Here is a 22,600-nt window from a genome sequence, read left to right as displayed (position 1 = left end):
TCATATTCAGGTGCATTGGGAATGCATCTGAGGTGTGACTGAATCAACACTCTTGTAAAGTCTGTCATGTTTTATTACTTAAATTAAAATACTCTTTCTCTTATCTGACCTCTCAGATTAACTATGTCCATTTATTTGTTGATAGCTTAAAAGATAGTCCAACTGCGAGTCCCGGGGCCAGGGAATTGGAAATGGGATATGAAGCATTTGCCCTCCTGGACCTTGTTTTCAATCTAAATGATAACTGAAAGTCATTATGACATGAAAGATGTTCAATGGAAAAGAGAAAGTGGTCTCCCGTTCTTAGTGGACTGTTGTCCACAATACAAAGAGGCACTATGACAACAGTCACTAATTGGCAGACTCAGCAGAAGGACCACAATGGAATATGGGTAGAGCAGTGGTTCTCAACCAGGGGTACACGTACCCCTGCAGGTACACAGAGGTCTTCTAGGGGGTATATCTACTCATTTAGATCAGTGTTTCTCAACCTGGGGGGAGGATGGTTGGGGAGGGGTCGCAAGTGCAGGGCCCATGTTAGGGGGTGGCAAGCAGGGCAATTGCCCCTGGCCACACACCATGGGGGCCCTGCAAAGCTGAGTTACATGCTTCAGCCCTGGGCAAGGGGGCTCAAGCTTCAGACTCCTGAAAGGGGTATAGTAGTCTGGAAAGGGTGAGAACCACTGGTGAAGAGAATGAACTCCATTCTCATCCCTACAGGTAGTCCCTCATGCTCAGGATCAAGTCATATAAGTGGAAATATTTAAAATGAAAATTTGTGGGGCAGCTGCTCATTCTGATGAAAAACTTTAGCTTCCCGGACTCTTAGGTCACTGTCTGTGCAGCTGATCTGCCTCTGATTAAAAAATTGTCTAAGACCAGAAAAACTTGTATTCCTCTCTTTCAGAGGTCTGCCACAGTTATTCCTAGGGAAAATGGATAGGCCAAATGTGAGCAGTTGGACCTCTTATATGGAAGATCTGGTATGAAAAGTTAAGGTGGTATCTGTGCAGCTGATGATTAGGTATATAGAAGCATGTGCCTGCCAAGCCTATATATGTGAAGTAATACTCTGGAAGTACTGATACTATGGTGGAAACCATTGTCTGAAGAGGGGGGTGGGGCTTCAGATGCTAAGAATCTGTTTTGGGTGGTGGGACTTGTTGAAAGAAACGGAAGTGGGATGAGGAGGCATCCGACATCTTGAGGAGAATTCCAGCTTTCCTTCCTGTAGCCAAGAACATCCACCTTAACACTCTGGGGAGACAGAAGAGGAGGCACTGACAGAAAGATCACAGTTCTAGGAGCCAATCAATGCATTAAGAAGGTCTGCTTGCAAGCAACTCAAGCATTCTCTGCAACATATAAATCACTAAGGCTGCAGCAGAAATGCTGGCTTCAAAATCAGGGAAGAGGGACTCAACCACTCCTTGTAAGACAGCACTGGCAGTCGCTGGACTCTTGGGCAGACAAGTTGGATCTGGTTGGCAAAATGGATATGGCTCAGTCTCCGTATTGGGCTCAGAACTACCCGACAGAGCATCTTCTCTTAATTTTCCCCTTCTTTGGCTTCTTGTGGCTGACTTTGGTGAAGATACAATCTGCCTAAGGAGAAGAATGTAAACTCAAAGGGTTCAGAAACCCAAATTAAAGGCAGACAAGATCCAAAAGGGGAAAGGGAGAATCACTGCTAGAACTGAAGCAGTATCTTTTGAGAAATTAGGGATATTAATTGTACTAAACTGGGAAATATGCTACTGCCTGTCTGCTCTGCCTTGAAGCATTTTTAATATCCTGCTGGTTTAACCTGCTGAGAAGATGTAATTAATACAGCTCATTGGAAAACTTTATTTTTTTTCCTCATGGAAAATCTTGACTTTGTCCAAAAACTGAAAAAAATTGGCCAAAAAAGATGTTGATTAAAATCTTGAAATTGCATGCAGAAAGAAGACACTGTTCACTTCCCCTCTCTCCCTCCCTTCTCCCCTAAAATTCCCTCGTGTAGGCAGAGCTTTAGAGTGAAGGCAAAAGTCTATAGAATATACAGCTGGGGTCAAGGCTTAAGGAATGCTTTGAACCTTGTCTGACAACCGTACACACTGCCTTCCCATCTATTCAAACGATGAGTCGTGATTGCTGGATGTACTACTTTAGGAGAATAATCTCATGTACATCTAGTGTGCATATTTAGGAGCACATTTTGCCACCCTTGCACATGTTGAGTGATACCTCGCCGTGTATATAGTGATACAGATTTCAAAATAGCAGGTAGTGAATGGTGTTGCATGAATCTATTTGTTTTAGTTGCATAACTTGTTTTTCATCTAATTTTACTAAAACAGTTTTGTTGAAGGTTTTGACATACTATGGATTTTATCATTTTAGTGGGGCTACATGCGGGTGAAGTTTTAATCAATGTGAGTAATGGGGACACACTCTGGTCCTTAATATGATTTTTGACCCAAACTGTTCTGAATTATAGTTTTTGTAACTAAACAATCAATGAAGACCATTATTTCCTCAACTTCAAGAAAACTTGACTGAAATTTGCTTTACTTGAATAGATGTAAAATAGTATTATTGCAGCTTGACCACAATTTCTTATATGGCAAAAGTTCTGAATTATGCAGAATATGAGTCAGACCCATCAAAATAAAAATATATTGACAATTTGGCACAGGTGATAATGGTCAGGGCTCTTTATAACCCTGATTTTTCATAATAAAGATTAATATTTATGCACTCAAGTAACATATATGCATTAGAGAAGCCTGAAGTGCCTTAGAAATAATATTCTTAATGACTCTCCTGGGGAAAGCACAATTTAGGTCTGGAACAAACAAACAAAGTGGAGTTTCTGAGTTGGCAGTTGATGAAAGATCTATTTAACATGGAGACTGTCAAGAGTTCCTATCTAAAGTCCTTCACCAATAACCCTAATATTTTTAACAAAACATTATAAAAAATAAATTTAAATGTTAGTAGTTACATTCTGTTCCAGAATATATATCAGAACTAAGTATAAGGGTACATCAGACGTATCTGTATTTTCATATTTATCCAATAGTATATGAATACTATTTGTTTATATGATTTGTAAGTTAGTCTTTATGTTATTATCTATACTGTAACAATCAGAGGTCCTGGTCAAGACTGCAGCTCCATTGTGCTATACATTGCACAAGCCAGAGTAAAATAGAAAAAGGCTTGTTATTTGATTTGTTGATATTTAATGTTATATATATCTGAAGAAAAGGTCAAGTCGACTACTAGTAACTCTAACTTTAATACAGTAGTAGCCTCTGGATAAAGACTAGCTGAAACAAACAAAGAGACATAAGCTTGTGCTCATTATTTTGGCCAAATGTCCTGTTTTCAGTTTTGTCCTGAGCAATGACAAAGTGATAAGACTCAAAACAAAACAACCAAAAACCTGCAATGACTTGGCATCAGTCCTGACTTGCTAAGACTAAGAAGAGTTCTGAAGGTGGTAATGCAGAGTAACAGAAAAATAAAATGGCAGATGGCTTTAAACCTTTTTGCTCTCCTGTACACAGTTTCTTACTTATGCAAAAGTATGGCTTTAACAGACAGTGGAACACAAGGAGCGAGGTGGTAAGCAATATCTTCAGTGTCTGAAGAATGTGGAAAGATGTCTATGAGGAGACTGTGTCCACACTCTCACCCTGCCCAGACACACTCCCTGTTGGTGCCTATCAAAGTGCTATTGAACCCTTCTCTTGAGCTTCAGGAATAAAGACACACCCTCATCCCCACTCTCACCTGACTCAGAATATCCCCCTAGCAGTGCTGGACAGCTCTTCCCTTTCATACTGAGAATGCTGACAGTGCTTTTGGTGCATTCTGTGCAAGAGTGACAGGGGAAAGAGCTTGGCTGCCAAATACCAGGATAGTGTGCCAAATTCTTCCTTGATGTAACTATTGAAATTAGTATATGTACACCTAGGATATATACGTCCACTGCATATAATCAATATACTTAGGACGAGTTTGGCCACATAAACATATAATTATATTTTAAAAGTGAAATTATTGTTAGGTGTGTGTGTGTGTATATATGTATATATATATATATATATGAGGATCTGAAATATTTGTTACCTTAATTTAAAGATCATTATGTGGCTCAGAGTAAGTATGTGTTCATAAAGATTATTAACATTTTAAAAGGGTCAATGTTCCATTTAAAGAACAGAATGTCAATTAGAAGTTATTGTTCATTACTTACCTTGTGTCATAAATTGCATACAATTTTTTGTTCTCTTCAACTGCATTCCTAGAGAAAGAGAAAGTAAATGTGATTTATTTATATATTATATATTCATAATCTAAATAAAACAGAGTTTTAGACCTACAGGATCTTCACACCTTCATTATAGAATCTAGATATGGCAAAAATCTGTTAGTTCTCTTGTCCAATCTTTGCCATGACAAGGCTGTTACATAATTTAAAACATGTTTAGACTATTTCCTGCAAATTGTATCTATAACTCTGTTGCCATGAAATTAAAAACAAAACAATAGTTACTGATCTTGTGGCACATTCAAAACAAAGCCATCTTCTCTAAGGTTGTTTCTGCTGGCATGACAGAAGGAACTAACCAAGAACCAAATCTTGAAGTCAGTTACAAACTTCCATTGATTTCAATGGGAGGAAGAGCAGGCCCAGACAGTGTTTCCAGAGCATTGTTGACATTGCTGATATTACTAGTATAAAAACAGAAGTTTAAGCAAAATAGTTTTTGAGACTGGTGTGATAAATGTGGGAGGTGCTCTGCAATAGTTATTGATTTGTATCCCAAAATGTGATTTATGTGCTATGTGTTTAAGTCTAACAGAAGGGATCACACAGTTTTCACACCCACAGGTAATCTCGGGTGATTATATGCCATTAAGGCTGAATTGGGTCTAACTACGCAAACAGTGCAGGAACCACTAGCATTCTCCTAGATGGCTTGGCTGGATGCTCTGTCCCAGTGGTTCTCAACCAAGGGTACATGTACATGCAGAGGTCTTCCAAGGGGTAGATCAACTTGTTTAGATATTTGCTTAGTTTTACAAAAGGCTACATAAAAAACACTAACAAAGTCAGTACAATCTAAAATGTCATACAGACAATGACTTGTTTATACTGCTCTATATACTATACACTGAAATGTAAGCACAATATTTATATTCCAATTGATTTATTTTATAATTAGAAGGTAAAAATGAGAAAGTAAGCAATTTTTCAGTAATAGTGTGATGGGACACTTTTGTATTTTTATGTCTGATTTTCTAAGTAAGTAGTAGTTTTTAAGTGAGGAGAAACTTGGGGGTACGCAAGACAAATCAGACTCCTTAAAGGGGTACAGTAGTCTGGAAAGGCTGAGAGGCACTGCTTTGGCCAATTGGGAAAAAATAGCCAGAGGTAGAAGGAAGAGGTCACATCCGGGGGCCCAGACAAGCACAGGGAGGGTGACGACTCAAAAACAAAACCAAAAACAAACAAACAAACCAGTTTTCTCAGGGAAAGAGGAGACAGACTCTCAGGTTACACAGGTACATCTAGACTGGAGCTGGAGATGTAATTTCCAGCTCAGGTAAAATACCCATGAGATCTCTGATCAAGCTAGCATGCTAAAAATAGAAGTGTAGTTGAAGCAACTCAAATGGTAGGAGGGGCTAGCCAACGTGAGTAGGATCCATCCAAGATCCTATGTACATATTCTGAGCAAATACCCTCTCCTGCTGCTCACACTACTGCAGCTACACTTCTATTTTTACCGTGTTAGCTTGATCAGTTACTGTGGGTATGTCTACTCAAGCTAGAAATTATACCTTCCAGCTCTAGTGCAGACATACCCCACATCTACATTGCACAGTTAAACCAGATGATGGACACCTGAGTCTGGGCGCCTACGTTAGCCTAGCCAGGGTGTGAGTATCCCCCACAGCAAAGTCATACCTGAGTTACTGTGTCCTCACTGTTTCTGCACACGTCCATGTGTGTCAGGGGATGTATCCCATGGTTCTTTGTGCTGAGATGCTCCAATCAATTGTGTCAATTGTGGGAGAACCTGTCTGCCCTTCAGGGGGGATTGTGGGAAGGCATTGAACGGCTATCAGCACTCAAGCAACCTCACTGTTGAGTGGGCAGGCTCCAGCCTGAGTCAGCCTGGAGCTCGGGCTCTAACCCACAACCCTAGCTGAGTAAGCTACCCAGATTTAAAAGCAGCTCCAAACCCTGTTTAGAGGGTTTTATATGTGGATGGGGGGGGTGAGTAGGGGAGGACAGTGGTAAGAGCCTAGTTTAACTGTGCAGTGCAGATATACCCTCAGAGACCAGCTGAGACCAGGCGGGATCCCAGGAGATACCTGGCTGTCTGAAAGTATGTTTGTTGGTACACAGCTTAACCTGTAACTCAAAAGGAAAGCCCATCAAACTTAGCTAGTAGTGAAGCATATGTTTTGATGAGACTAAATATGCATTTGTTGTTTTTAAATCATGTTCGCTAATGCTTTGTTCCAACTGCTAAATAAAACACTTTATGAAGGCTATTAGTCAATTTCCCAGGTCACAGGTTGTCAGAGGGAGGTACCTGAAATCCAGTCAAACCTGCAGTGTGATAAAAGTTGGTAACACAAGACAGTATACCCTAGTCCTGGTCTAAGAGTAGAAGAATCACAAGAGTCCACCCCAATACAATTTAGGGCAAGAGGCCCAAGAACTGAGGGGGTGAACTCAGAGAGACCAGAAAGGGGACATAGGTAACTGTGACAGATGGCATTTACACTTGATGGAAAATAGTCTTTTAACTAGGCATGTTTAGAAAAAGTAACTGACAAATAAAGGTATAGTAGTCCTAACAAATATACATTATGTGCCAAATTCACTACTGGTAGAAGAGGGCCCAAGTGCGTTTACTTCAAAGTTAGTATTCAAACTATAAATGGCCAAAGTCTCTATCTGAAATCTACTCAATTAAATATACTCCTTAGGCATAAATGACTTGGATATACTAATGACAGTTTCCTGTAATATCTCTACAATTAAAATTCATAAGAGAATGCAAAACAGTAAGCCACATGACCACATTTCCTTTTAGCATACATCAGCACAAAGCACTGACTCAGGCTTTTTCTTGAGTAGAAAGGTAACAACATCAAAGGTGTATCAGAAGAACAATTTAAGCAAATGATGTCACTATGATTGCCACTGGAAAATGGAAGGAATAAAATGCAGTCTTTTAAATGTTAAGTTTCAGAATGGGCCTTTTATTCAGACTAATAATACACCTTTTCTTTTTCTTTTACAAAAATGTAGATACTCCTTGATGTTGAAACTCTCCTATTCTGCCCAGGAGTAAACTTGCAAAACCCTATTAGTCTCTGCAAAGAAGGATGTGTCAGTGTGAATGATGAGTAAATTAACTTCATTTCCTATTGATGCTTTCTACTGAGTACCAATGGAAGCTATACTTCTGAAAGGATCACTTGTGATTCTCCCCTCACAAAACTGCTTTTAATGTAAGTAGTTCATTACTGTGCTCTCTGTGGTATAGGAATATCATTATATATAAGGTATCCTTATCACAAGATTTAATAAAGGAACAAAAATGCTTTGAATACTATGCATGCACTTGCGTACAGCCATTATTAAGCAAAGAAACACTGTGTGCAGCCAGGCAGTCATTGATGGTAAATCAAATGGAGGGCATATGGTATTGCTGCTGCTGGTGGTGGTTTTGTTGCTAGAAAAGGCTAACGTTTTGCAATTGTGCTTATTATTAACTCAACTATTTCCCCCCCTTAAATCACACTTGGTAGGACACAGGAAAACACACTGTGAACAACCTGTACTGAACTGCTAGTTAGGACTTGACCTGTGAACTGCTAAATGTAAAAGTCATAGTGTTTCTCCAAGATGGAGAATTTCTGGGACAATATCATAAGAGACATTCAGAATATCTTTCAGAAAACATACGGTGGCTTGGTGAGGACCAAGGCCAGGTCTGCTTGTATTTGACCTTTGTACTATGAGTTTGGACATTGGATCTGCTCTCTAAGTAAAGGACAATGCCTTGCTGTATGCATACAACCTTTTTGATTATTTGTAGAAGATGATTGTGTCTGTGAGAGGGGAAGAAATACATAGTATTTTTAAGTGACTGACAGCCCCATACACTGAGGTCCTTAAATCACAGAAGTAGTACATAATACATATGCCGAGAGCTTTTAGGATTCCAGAAAGAGGATCATCAGCATTTGCTTAGAAGGGTTGTGTTCCCTGAATATTGTCTCTGTTAAAGGGGAGTGGGCTGCAGAGGAATATGAATGTTGTCACTCTTTATGTTAGCTCCGTACTCAAAGAATGCACCTACTGTGTTTGTGCTTTATGACCTAACATGACATAATTTACACTGCTTAAATTTACATAACGCACATAACTTGTATGATGTTACAAGCTATGTTTAGCACCTTCCAGTAGTGCAAGATAGTTTAAGACAAGGACTAAAGAAAAACACCATATTCACTTGGAAATTCAGGAATATTTAGGGAGGTGGAATGTAATTATCTTTGCTGGAATATAGCAAGGACACAAAACATCACAAATGTGCCATAAGAACTCTACTAATACTATATATATATATATATATATATAATGGAATAACGCAGCAGAAAAATACAGTTGCAAGGGATAATGTTTATAACTCAAGAGAGAATGCTTATAACAAGAAAACAAAGTAAATTAAGAGAAAACTTTCTGTCTTGGGGTTCAAAACAGTCATGTGACCCTGTACATGGCGTCCTATCACCCATAGTAATTTCCTCTTTGCCTCTAAAGAAAGCAGATTTATAGTCTTCATCCAAGTACCTGTGCAGAAGGAGAAAACTGAGATGAGGTTCATTTCTTTTTCTGTGGGACCAGGTAGTTCTCCTGCATCCTGACACATTATATTTAACCCCTTTAAAGGCTAGTGTGAGCAGGTGTTTTCCCCAACTTCCAAAGCGCACACACTGTGTAGAGTCCAAATTTACCCCCTTACTGGAATTTGACTTAATTATCACTGAAATTAGCAATAAGATAGAAAATTTCATCTCAAAACTTGTCCCCAGGTTTAGTTGTTGCTAGGGTTTCTACTTCAAGACTAGTCAGTCTACATCCTAGATACTCCCATTTCTCTTACATCCAGTAGGGGGAATGAGGCACCTGGACTGTGAAACTATTTAAGCTTTTACTAGAAGGTTCAACACCTGGTAACAGGGGTGGGTGTTTCAGGCAAACAGTGCTCATTTTGTGTGTCCAGTTCTGGTGTCCACAATTCAAGATGGATGTTGATAAATAGGAGAAGCTTCAGAGAAGAGTCAAAAGAATGATTAAAGGATTGAGGAGAAGGTTATGGACTTGATCACAATCTATAAATATCTACATGGAGAACAACAATTGGCTAATGGGCTCTGCAGTCTAGGAGACAAAAGTATAACAAGATCCAGTGCCTGGAAGTTGATGACAGACACATTCAGACTGAAAATAAGGCACAAAGGTTTTACAGTGAGCGTAATTAACCACCGCAACAATTTATTCAGGGCTATGGTGGATTCTCAATCTCTGGCAATTTTCAAATCAAGAATGGATGTTTTTTTCTAAAAGTTATGCTCTAGTTCAATTAAGAATTAATTCAGGGAAGTCCTATGGCCTGTGTTATACAGAAGGCCAGACTAGATGATCACAATGGTTCCTTCTGGCCTTATAATATATGAATTGGTGGTTGGTAATGATAGATGCTGATAAATTATTTTAATGAGTAGAAACCTATCAAGAAAAATAAGAATGCACACTGTAAATATCAAATGCAAAAACTGCAAATTATGTGTAGGAATTCCTTGATATTAAAGACACAATTATTGAATTGTCACTGTAGTCTGTTGAAATCACAGTAGGCAGCAGACTGGAGGATTCTGCTATAAATATAAAATTCACTTATCTATCTCTTATTTTTAATGCATAAATAAAGCATGTGTGAGCCACGTTTTTTGGCATTTAAATAAATGCCAAAAAATGTTTATGTATGAGGAGCTTACAGTATGCGGTTCTAGCTGAAATAAATGTTTCAGTGAGCATGATGATTTATTCAAATGTTATGTTAAGTAAGCATTCAGTGTGCTTTTATGTAATTCTGATGCCTAAGTTACATGTGACTATGATAGTTTTACTACTTTCTTGATGTTTCATTGCATCCCTGGATAGTCCCTTTTTCTATCATCAAGTCCCATAAACAGTGCAGAAAGCATAGTTTCCTACAGTACAAAAATTGTCAGTACAATATATTTGAGGTCCAATTCTATGACATGCCAAACACCCTCAACTTCCTTTGAAGTCAACAGGACCTGTGGATGTTTAGCATCACTCAGGATCATGCTCATGAATCAGAAGTCTACATATTCCTTTACATTTCGGGATCAGGTACAAAGGATATTAATGACAAAGTATAAAAACGAGACTGTGTCAAGATATTGATTCTTTCTCTCAGTTTAATCTACTAGTGTTCTCAATATATATAGGCTCAAGTAATGTCTGGTGTGACTTCAACAGACTTTACACTATGAACTTGACCCACAGAGTTCATTTAATGCACTTTATTTTATGTTATTATACTTTCAAAAACATATGCCCCTGAATTTATTGTGACCATGCCATTAAAGCAGTTATCAACCCTTCAGCGATCCTATAGATTTCATCAGCATGTGCTGCATACATATATTATAAATTCTGATTCTCTTTTCTTAAATCAGTGGGTATGTCTACACTTAAAACAATACGGTGGTACAACTGCAGCTGCACCACTGTAGCACTTCAGTGTAGACACGACCTTTGCCAATAGGAGGAGTCCTCCCATCAGTGTAGGTACTTCACCACCCCAAGAGGCAGTAGCTAGGTTCATGGAAGAATTATTTTATCCACCTAATACTGTCTACACTGGAGGTTAGATCAGCACAGCTACATCTAGAGGAGTGTATATTTTTCACACCCCTGAGAGCTTTAGCTACACAGATGTAAGTTCCCAGTGTACACCAGCCCTGTGGTACTTCACCTGAGAAAGAACCTCCTTGTATATTTTTTAAATTTCTATTCCTATTCCCTGTGGCACTGTCTGCACTGCTAGGCTGATCAAAAGTTTGATAATGTGTCTTTCTTAACTTTTGTGAGTTACAAAATTATTTTGCAAAGTATGTTTACTTTTAGAAATGAAGACTTTCAAATGCATTTAGGCCAAGATTTTCAAAAGCAACTAGTGATTTTGGCTGTCTTGGTGTTTGGATGCTGAATCTGATACTTCAAAGGAGCTTGTTTTTCAGAAGGCAGTGCTCAGCACTTTCTGAAAATCAGGCTTATTTAAGGTGTCTCAGGTTGGGGACCCAAAACTGAGCAACCCAAAATAATTAATGACTTTTGAAACTCTTAGCCTTAGTGCTTGTGTAAGCCCTGGAGAGTTTCCCATAGGATAGGAAAAATGGTGTGTATATTATTATTATGTGGGCCAGCGGTGGACATGATATCCAGCTGTCTGAGGCCCTGATCCTGTACCTCTGAAGTAAATGGGAATTTTACCATGGAGCTGGATTGGATCCTGAACCTAGACTCTCAGCAGTCCAAAACCAGTACCAGGCCCTTAATGCCCTCATTTGGCAAGTAAATACACATAAAAAATCCTAACCTACTCCTTAAGCCTCTTTTTAGTCTCATAAATAGTTTCCTCCACTTTAAGGAGGAAGATGAGTAATGTGGGTAAAATAAAAATGCCTTTTTGATAATATCTTGTCTCTCACTGTAATATCTAAAGGCTTCGCTACAAAGTGGCACGCAGGAAAGTTAAGGTGAATCAACTAAAAGTGTGAAATCAATGCACATAAATTAAAGCATATTTAATTTAGGAGTAAAGTGACCTTAGTTTGCTGTAACATAATCCTGAGGATTAAGACAAGCCCTAAATTCTAACAAGAGCTGGTCGAGCTATTTGTTATGAACAAGTTGTCAGATATAGCCCCATTTTTTTGTTCTCAAACATGATTTTCCTGAGTATGTTCACTGTTGGTAATTGTTCTTTGAGCCAACTAGGTTCTTGCAAACTGTAGTGCGTATTCATTAGAATCTTCAGAATTTACCATTCAAGCTGTTTGATTGGCCACCTAAATTCACATGGAATATTTTCTGTTTCCTGGCTGTATGGCATAACATATATATACAGAAGCTGTACTAGACAAAACATCATTGGGATGTTGAATCTCTCACAGAGTTAGAGTTGGAAACACTTTAGAAAGCAGGAAATAAAAAGAGGCCTAGGACATTTAAAATCTTTTCCTGTCCTTTTTGCACAATAAACATTATAATTGCCTATGTATGTGCATTTTAGATTTTAAAATATCTGTGTGAAAGCAAGAAACATATAAGCTACATTTATTGGCCATCTAGAAAATTTCATATTTGGTTACAGTATCTCCTGGCAGATCCCCACCAAGTTACCAAAAACTCTTTCTTAGGTCAATGCAATCCAGCAGTATGGATCCCAATATCCATGACAGCCAAGCGTTCTGGAGTCCACATACCTATTTGATTTTCAAGATAAGAGCTTTAAATTTTAAACTCTTTAGGACGGGGATTTTTCTTTCTATGGTTGTACAATGCCTAGCACAAAGGGGCCCACAATCATGGCTGAGGCCTTTGTGTGCTATCATAGTATAAATTAAATTACAATATGTAGAAGGACAGGCAATCATTTTAATAATGAATAATAGAGCCAGTAGACCTTTTTTTCTCCCAATTAAACAATTTTTTGCTGAAAAATGGATTTTCATCAAAAACAAAATTTGTCATGATTTTTTTAAAGTGAAAATATGCAGGTTTTTTATCAACAAAACTGAAAAATGATGAACAGTTGAAAAACAAAAATGTTTTAAAGGTTTAGATTACTGGTTTAAATCAAACAAAATATATTTTTTGCTTGCCAAAAACTGAAGATCTTTTGGCTTTTCAGGAAAAACCCAAAATTTTTCACAGAAATTTTTTGACATTTTTTTAAAATGTTCATTTTCATCAACATTTTCAAGGGGAAAAAATCATTTCCTGACCAGCTTTAATGAACATGTTCATTTATACATGCATATATTCATTTTTGCACAAATATCTATATTTCCATGAATGTAAGCTACCACCCCACAAACATTTTCACAAACAGAATCCTATCCCCAAAATGCATATGGGAAAACTAATAAAAAAGCGTGCAAATATACATGACTAGATTGAATCATGAGTTGAATTAAGCAAATACGTTCAAGAAAGCATTTTTTCCCGTACTTGCTAACTTTAGACTCAACCAATATTATCAACCTGATAAATAACTTACACTATCCCATTTTGTAGGCAAAGATCAAAGCAACCATTTAAAATAGTATTTAACTTTATAATTTTTGCTGGAGGTGGAGTTCTCATAAAATCAAATGAAATTGGCCCAAGTGTTAGGAAACTTGAATGTAAAATCACAACTCTCATCCTTACATTATTCTTCAGAATTGGGTTGAATAGTTAAGAATGTATTTCTTTTGGGATATCTAAGAGCATCATATCATTGCCTCAAGAGGTATTTTCTTATATCCACAACCGTCCTTTACACATAAGAAAGTTCTGATGTGAAGGATCATTCACTCAAAACTGTGTCAATAACAAAGTGTATGTATCTTCTCATTCCCTCTACTTAACATCAAGTGGTAAAGCGAGAGAACTGTAGAGTGAAGCTAAGTGTTTCTGGCACTCTATGGAAGAGCAAGGAGGCACTCTTTGTCCGGAAAAGTCACCCAGAAGAACTAACACCATTTATATTTTACATATTTTTATAAAACATGAATATGTATAAATTATTTAGTAAAAAGCATTTAATTGTTCTGAATATCACGGGACACCCCACCCTTCCCTCTTTCATTGCATGAGCCTTATTTTCTAATTTAGAGTGGTTTTAATATTTGGTCAAGATCTCACTGTATTCATTCATCAACTAGAATCAGTATGCTGCATGGCTTTGCTTATAATTAACTTTAGAAAGCTGTATTATCTGTTGGAAGCACCAGAAAAGTATCATACACAGTAAGGATGTTCGCTGGTTGGCCTAGAGGCTATAATAATACTAATAGAAAAATGCTGAACACTAACTATATATCGCACCTTTCCTCCAAAGGCATCAAGGGCTATACAAACATTCATTAATGAAGTCTCCTAACCCTCTGTTTATACCCCATTTAAAAGATGGGGAAACTGAACACAGAGTGATTAAATGATTTACCAAATTCTAAGGTGAACCAGTAGCAGAGATAGGAATAGAATCCAGCTGTTTTGACAACCTGCTAGCTTTATCTTAAATCTTAAATAATCTTAAAAGTGGTTCTAGTTTCATTATGATAATGTAGCTCTCGTGTGTTTTCTAGAACATCTCCAAAGATGTTAGGAGAAAAAAAAAACTATTTACTCAAATAACTGTTCTGTAGCACTCCTAAGATTCTAATACCCTTGCAGTTACATGTATCTCTCTTATTATAGACTGCTTAGTTTACTAATGGAGTGTCATTTAAAAAGAGATGTGTATTATTATTAGTAGTAGATATCTTAAATCTTAATGAAGCATTTCAGTAGAAATATCCATGATGGGAATAAAATTTACTTAGCTGAACCTGATCTAGTTTACTTTTTGCCTGAGATTTAAGCTTTTAATAGAGAAATTCCCAGGCAAAGTTCTGTCTTATCATTCAGTTTCTGAGGCACCATTCCTTTTTGAAGGTTTAAATGCACAGTCTTTAAACCACTAGCAAGCTAGGAAAACACCCCAAACTTATTGTTTTCATCAACATTTAACTGTACTCCTCTTCTTGATAGGAGCCCTTCATTACTAAATGACATTGCTACAAGTCCACTGTAATTAATCCTGCAGAGAAGGAACCAGAGCTGACAGTTTGCATATTCCATTGTGACATGTGCTGGTGTCTTTTCCAGTTTCCCTTCTGAAAAGACTAAGCCATTAACTTCTGTAGCAAATTTTTTTTAAACTTACTTTTTTATCTATGCCTTTATCAATATCTTTCAAGGACCCCTGTACATATGATTCAGTTAGAACAATTTTGAAATGATAATTTTTGAAAACAGTACTGTGCTGACAAGCTATATTTTGGAGTTAGATATCAGGTGGATACTACAGGCCAGATTGTGCTTGGCAGATACAAGCCTGCCCTGGAGGCTATGCAAAGCTGCACTGTCCATTAGGAATCCTGGGAAGCATTTTGACTCCTAGAGCTGCATGGTCCAAAGAGGGCATGCACCTGATGCTACACCTTTTCAAGGCAGCATGTGCTCCCCTCTGTGGCTGGCCATCTCTGAAGGCCAGCATGGAAAGAGGGCAAGGTCGTGGCTTACTGCCTCTGAGATTGGCTTGTGGATCTGAGTGTTACTGGGAAGCAGGCCCAGCACTCAGCAAAGCGCAGGCACTACACCTGTGGTTAGATTGTCCACTGGAAGATTGTGTGTGTGTGTTTGTAGGGGCATTTCTTGCACAATCTGGTCTTATACTGGTATACATCATACGGATATATTATCCTAAAAAGAGACTGTTAGGGTGAGGAAGAAGAAGAGTCCTTGAGATTCCCTTTAACTTTGTAATCTGCTAATACAGTAACAGTGATTAGTCCTGACATCCACATTAGTATGAAGCTGTTTGTAATGTTGATGGTGATTTAATATGTTGAAAGCCAAGAGGTGCCCCAGTTAAAATTGAAAAGCGTTCTTAAGTTAGTCCAATTTCTCATCCAAAAAGCCCTAAAGAACATGTAAATTTGAGTGATTTCATGCTATTTAAACTGAGGGCACACTGGGCCAGATGGTCTTCTCTTGTTTTGTTCTTTTAATTCCATGTTTTCCTTTTAATGAATGCTAAACACTAAGGGGCAGAGTCTGCAGTATCCAGCTTCTGAATTGTCAGGGAGCCCCAATTCTCTGCCCTGGCCAAAGAGCAGCTTGAAGGCTGCTCAGTCAAAAGCAGCTTGGAGACTGCTCTATACTGCACTAGTTGGAGCTCTTGGCACTCTGGTTAATCCTGCACTGGGGTGCTGTGGGGAGGAAGGTGTAGGAGCTCATGGCATCCCCAGCAGGGGATTTAGGGCACGTTTCGGCTTTCTTTGTGCCATCTGATCAGTTCAAATTGACTAGAACAATCCAGAGAATCTGTCCCACAGAGATTCATGAAAGACAGGTATATGGAAGGGAGCGTTACTGGTTGGGTGTCTGATACAAGGGCTATTTTTCCAACACACACACATCCCTCAGGGTGGGCAGCTGCAATGCACGGATAAGCATACTCAGCTCCTCCTTGGAAAAGTAGCACTAGGCATATGCCTCTGGATAGTACTTACTGTTGACCATCATTGCTGACCAGTTAGTCAACTGGGGATATGGGCAACCTGGCAGAATAGACGTCTTGGGATGCACCATCTGGTGAGGTAGCTGGGCCTAGAGGCTCTCTTTAACACTAGATAACAGGCCATGCCTTCTGCTTGCGCTGGAGGTTTCACTGTGCTCTTCCCCACACCAGCATACTCACTTAGCACAAGTCAAGATGAGTTTTTGGTTAAGGCGTTCACCAGGAAGCTGGATTCTACTCCAGCCTCTATCAAACTTCTTATGCAAATGTGATCATTTCCCCATGGTTCAGTTTCACTATCTGTAAAATGGTGAAGTATTTATCTCCAACTCACAGGGGCTTGTACGGATAAACCCAGTCATGTTTGTGACATGCTGAGATACTACAGTGATGTGGGGGCATATATTAACCTATATATTTGTAGTTCTTGTCCAAAATGCATTAAACTCCCACTTGTACCATTGTACTCATTTCATTAGCACTCACGTTTTACACAAAGCTTTACATTAAGACACGTTATAGCTTAATATTCATGAGAAATGTCTGGAATGAAAATAGGGTACTTTTCATCAACAAGAGGAAACAACAGCCAGCAACCACTGGTCTCTTCTTCTTTGCCCTCTTTGATCAGAATGTAACCTTTTAACCAATGTGGAAATTGGTTTGGGGGTGGATAAGGAGAAAGAAAACTTAAACAGAACTGTATACATAAAGATCTGCTCAAACCAAAGAAAAACAAGACCAGTTATTGATGTTAGGAAGGCTTCTCAAGCAATAGCGATAACTGATCAGTTGGTATTCCCTATCTAAGCAGTTTGCTGAATGTCTAAGAGTAATCAAGTAACAGCATTGCTTTTTTTTTTTTTTTTTTACAAAGATAAATACTCTGAAGTGGTCAGACCCATTTAACCATTCTAGCATATAGCTCAAGAATCCCATGCCCCCATCAGAGCATGACTTCCCAGTAGCTCTCATCTCCAATGGAGTGCTACGTATAAAAACCAAGATAACACAGCTAATGTAGTTCAGATCCTTACCGCTATAAGACTTGAACTAATTTCTCATATTTAAAGGTTAAACCCTTTTAGAGTCATGACTCATTGAATCTAAAAAGGTAGCAATTGTATAGTTGCTCTTAGCCACCACAGATTGTGTTGTGTTGGGCCCACAGATCTATCTTCAGATAGTATTGGAGATGTAGTACTTAGTAATGTAAAGTTTCTTCTAGCTGTCTAACCATCTGGGTACTATATAGTCCGCACCTTCACAGTAATTAGAGCACCTCTCACAATTTAAAAGATGGCAATTCTCTCTCTTTGTCTTCCCAACCACCAAGATGCAGGCTTAGGAGTTTTAACTTTTTTCCCAGTGACTAAGGGTGCTGCTATATGAAAGCCTGGATGAAGAGGTGAATTTCACACTTACCTCCAAGTGCAGTGAAGTTTGTGCCCATTCTAATTTATTCTGGCAGTGAGTTTCTGTGACAATTATGTTTCCTGTGGTTATGAGCCTTCCTCTATTGGCCAACAGTAGTATTGTTCCACTGGAACACAGCTCTCGTGGGAGGTCATGGTCATGGCAAGAGACTTAGAATATTAGGTAGCCAACACCCATGCCATCCAGAGCTTTGGAAATAAATACGGGACCTGAACTGGACTCCTTGTTCAATGGGGACACAATGCAGAAAGCAGCATAACAGGGTGGCATGTGCCTGTTTTGTTGAGCAGCTGGGGTGCTGCATTCAGAACAAGCTGAAGATTTCTTCATTGAAATAAGAAGAACAGGAGTACTTGTGGCACCTTAGAGACTAACAAATTTATTAGAGCATAAGCTTTCGTGGACTACAGCCCACTTCTGGTCTGTAGTCCACGAAAGCTTATGCTCTAATAAATTTGTTAGTCTCTAAGGTGCCACAAGTACTCCTGTTCTTCTTATTGCGGATACAGACTAACACGGCTGCTACTCTGAAACTTCACTGAAATGTCACTTATGATGATCCTTTTCATGCTTGCTTTCCTGCAGAACGTAGTGGGCATGTACAAACTACTTCAAAATGCTTTTTCAGTGTAAGGTGGCAGAGGTTTAATTCACAAATTAGTACTGGTCACAGCCCCATCCATGAAAACAGCTGTGTGCCTACTGTTTGTACCCTGGACTTGATGTACACAGCCTATGACACTAATGATTTATATTCAAAAGTGATAAATAGGGACTTGAAGACTAAGGAGACAATCTTACACACCCTTAGTATCTTTGTCATGGGAATAATTTCACACATGTGATGTCAAGGCAACCAGGATGAGGGTGGTCTAGCCTAGCGGTCAAAGCAGGTATCAGGAACCAAATGTCAGAGCCAGGATCAGTAGTCAGAAACTGGAGCCATGGCTCAAGCCAGAAGGCAGGAACTTGATACCAGAGCCAAGTGTCAAGCTGGAGGCAGCAGTCAGAAGCCAGAGCCACAGGTCAAGCTGGAGGTTAGGAACTGGAGCAAGGAAGGTGCAGGACCAGGAGAGAAACAAGGCTGGGTATACAAGGCAGCAGCAGTCACAGTGGTGGGCATGAGCACTGAGCAGCCAGCCAGCCAGATGGCTGCTGCTGCTGGCTTAAGAGCCAGCCTGCTAGAGCCTCCAGCCAATCAAGTGAGGTAGCCAATTAGGCAGCCTGGCTCTGCTGCAAGCTCTGATTCCCGAAACATGAGCAGTTGGACTGAACTCACATGAGTGGAGTTACTCATGGGCATAATTGGTTGCAAGATCATCTCACAATAAAATAACATTTGCAGAAGTGATCCATCGTGATGGATATCAGTTTGATGTTTCTAAATAAAACTAGAGAGCACAAATTCTTTGAAATATTCTGCATTAAATTCCACTTTCCATATTCCTTTTGGGACATATTCTGCCTTGATTTACACTACTGCAATGTTATTGTCTTTAAGAACATAAGAACACCCATACTGGGTCAGACCAAAGGTCCATCTAGCTCAATATCCTGTCTTCCGACAGTAGCCAATGCCAGGTGCCCCAGAGGGAATGACCAGAACAGATAATCATCAAGTGATCCATCCCCCATCACCTACTCCCAGCTTCTGGCAAACAGAGGCTAGGAACAACATTCCTGCCCATCCTGGCTAATAGCCATTGATGGAGCTATCCTCCATGAACTTATCTAGTTCTTTTTTGAACCCTGTTATAGTCTTGGCCTTCACAACATCCCCTGGCAAGGAGTTCCACAGGTTTACTGTGTGTTGTGTGAAGAAATACTTCCTTTTGTTTGTTTTAAACCTGCTGCCTATTAATTTCATTTGTGTTATGAGAAGGAATAAATAACACTTCCTTATTTACTTTCTCCACACCAGTTATGATTTTATAGACCTCGATCATATTCCCCCTTAGTCGTCTCTTTTCCAAGCTGAAAAGTCCCAGGCTTATTAATCGCTCCTCATATGGAAGCCATTCTATACTCCTAATCATTTTTGTTGCCCTTTTCTGAACCTTTTCCAATTCCAATATATCTTTTTTGAGACAGGGCAACCACATCTGCAGGCAGTATTCAAGATGTGGGCATATAATGGGTTTATATAGAGGCAATATCATATTTTCTTTCTTATTATCTATCCCTTTCCTAATTATTCCCAACATTCTGTTTGCTTTTTTGACTGCCACTGCACATTGAGTGAATGTTTTCAGAGAACTATCCACAATGACGCCAAGATCGCTTTCTTGAGTGGTAATAGCTAATTTAGACCCCATCATTTTATATGTATAGTTAGGATTATGTTTTCCAATGTGCATTATTTTGCATTTATCAATGTTGAATTTCATCTGCCATTTTGCTGCCCAGTCACCCAGTTTTGTATGATCCTTTGGTAGTTCTTAGCAGTCTGCTTGGGATTTAACTATCTTTAGTAGGGTTCAGCTACCACAAAGAGGATTGCGATATAAGTACCTAGAAAGTTGTAGACATAGATAAGGATAAAATGTGTTCCTTTATAAGGCAACTATACCCATTCCCCCATTTTATGTGCCCATCCACATGACCTGTGCAGTTGATGATTCCTTGTCATGTCAAGAGTTCTCAGAATATCATGATTCTAATTTGGTACCTAATGATTTCACATCCACTATGCACCTGGCTGTGGGAGAAACCAACAACAGATTTGCACAACTTGCATCTTGGGAAGGACACTCATCTTCTTATACAAAGGAAAGGAACTGTGGCTTTGATTATCTTCATTCACATTCCATTATAGGACCACTGCATTGACACATCCTATATACAAATACAAAATGAGAATGACAATAAAGATCTCTAAATGGTGTAATTACAAAGAGATGTTTAACAGCTTGATTTGGGTATTGCACACACTTTTCACAGTTATGACAGAATGCTCTAATGAAGAATAGAATCAGAGATTAAATATGTTCGAATTACTGTAATAAAGTCTGACTAGAGTGTTAGTCTACCACTTTGTAGAGTGGTCTTCACTGTGTTCCTTGTTATTTTCATTAATTCAGGCCGCTTAAGTCACTTTGACAGTTGTACTGATCTATTAATTTAGCTGTGAAATGAAGCACATTTTTGTGGCTAACATGAAAGTTAATTTGTGCAAAAGGAAGCATTTTGGGAGCGGGGGCGTTATTTGTACTCACTGACAAGACTGCTATGTGAAGAGAGCAAATAGGTCAGCTGCCCTGGGAGTAATCTGAGAGTCCAGAAGAGTGCAACATGAGAATAAGGAACTGATGGTGTCATCAGAACAAAGAGGGAACACCACATTTTTTTCCTCCTATTTTTATGATAGAAATTACAGATGAAGTATAGGTCACGTGTACCCTCTCAAAATGTTAATCTGGGGAGCTGAGGATTTATGGCAAGTTCCAAGTTATAGACCTAATTATATACAAAGACCAAAGAAAGTTATTTAGCTTTCAAAGTCAAACACTCAAAAATTAGGAAATGCCAGAATTCAGATGGCCTGTGCAACCTTAATTTGGCTCCCTTATGCATATGAATTATGATAGTCTAATTATGTGATCACCTACATTTTTTTTTCTGCAGGACCCCTATGTCAGAATCCTAACAAGGGCAGTCAGGACCAAGGGTCAGAGCAGGGTCAAATATGAGGCTGGGAGTAGCGAAGGAGTTCATAGTCAGGTTCCAGGCCAGAGTCGATACCAAGGGTCAGTGTCCAAATCAGGTTTCAGGAATAGGTCAGGCGGTGAAGTCCAAATCAAACTAAGGTCAAAGCCACGAGTTCAGGAGCAGGAATGATCATGGGGACTACAGAAGAGCCACACTGATGTCTGAATGCTTCCTGGACCACTCCTTGTGTTTATGTAGGATGGGAAGCCAATCAGGAGCCATGAGGCTGCTGCCCCCTTGAGGTGGGACTTCTCACAGTCTGTGTCCACAGTAGGTTGTGGATAGTGGAGTATAAATGAGTTGCAGCTGCTGCTGGGGAAAGCATGGAGCTGTCTGCTGCCTGACAGCTCTACAGGCCTGAATTCTAGACCCTCTGGGCCTTGTACCCCGCCTCACTCAGTACACAAGGTGGATGCTGCTCACTAATGAGCAGCTATTACATAATTGTATCCTCATCATTCAGCCAGTAGCCTGTGCCTTATTTACTGCACACCCTCCAAAGTCTGTAATGAATAAAAAAATTATTAATTTCTTCATGGTCTTTTCTAAGCCACTCATTACTGTAGTATATGTCAGCAGTAAGGCTCTTAGCTGCACCTGCTTGGTACTCCTGACAAGCCAGCCATGGACCACCCTGCCTAATTGGCTGAGGAAGAAGAATTAATGGAGATATACCATCTCCTAGAACTGGAAGAGACCTTGAAAGGTCATTGAGTCCAGCCCCCCACCTTCACTAGCAGGACCAAATACTGATTTTGCCCCAGATCCCCAAGTGGCCCCCTCAAGGATTGAACTCATAACCCTGGGTTTAGCAGGCCAATGCTCAAACCACTGAGCTATCCCTCCCCCCTTTGAGTTCAGGAGCAGGAAGCCAGCAGACTGGTTCTTAAACCTAGCAGCAGCAGCTCACTGGCTGCTCAATGCACACACCCATGGATTCTGCCTCCCTGTGGTTGTCTCTCCAAGCCCTGCTCCTGCTCTTCCCTTCCACAGCTCCA

At 39.3% G+C, this 22,600-nt stretch overlaps 1 protein-coding gene across 1 annotated transcript in view; it reads right to left on the bottom strand.

The window, feature by feature from the left end:
• The window catches only part of GABRB3 (gamma-aminobutyric acid type A receptor subunit beta3), a 259,983-nt gene that overhangs the window by 154,529 nt on the left and 82,854 nt on the right, over positions 1–22,600 (bottom strand). The window contains exon 2 of the mRNA XM_042840835.2: positions 4,250–4,297. Within this exon, the coding sequence (XP_042696769.1) occupies positions 4,250–4,297 (48 nt within the window). The remainder of the gene's footprint in view (positions 1–4,249; positions 4,298–22,600) is intronic.

Source organism: Chrysemys picta, chromosome 1 (genome assembly GCF_011386835.1).
Source record: "Chrysemys picta bellii isolate R12L10 chromosome 1, ASM1138683v2, whole genome shotgun sequence".
NCBI lineage: Eukaryota > Metazoa > Chordata > Testudines > Emydidae > Chrysemys > Chrysemys picta.
The sequence above is the reverse complement of the archived record's forward strand: the minus strand, read 5'-3'. Positions and strand labels throughout refer to the sequence as shown.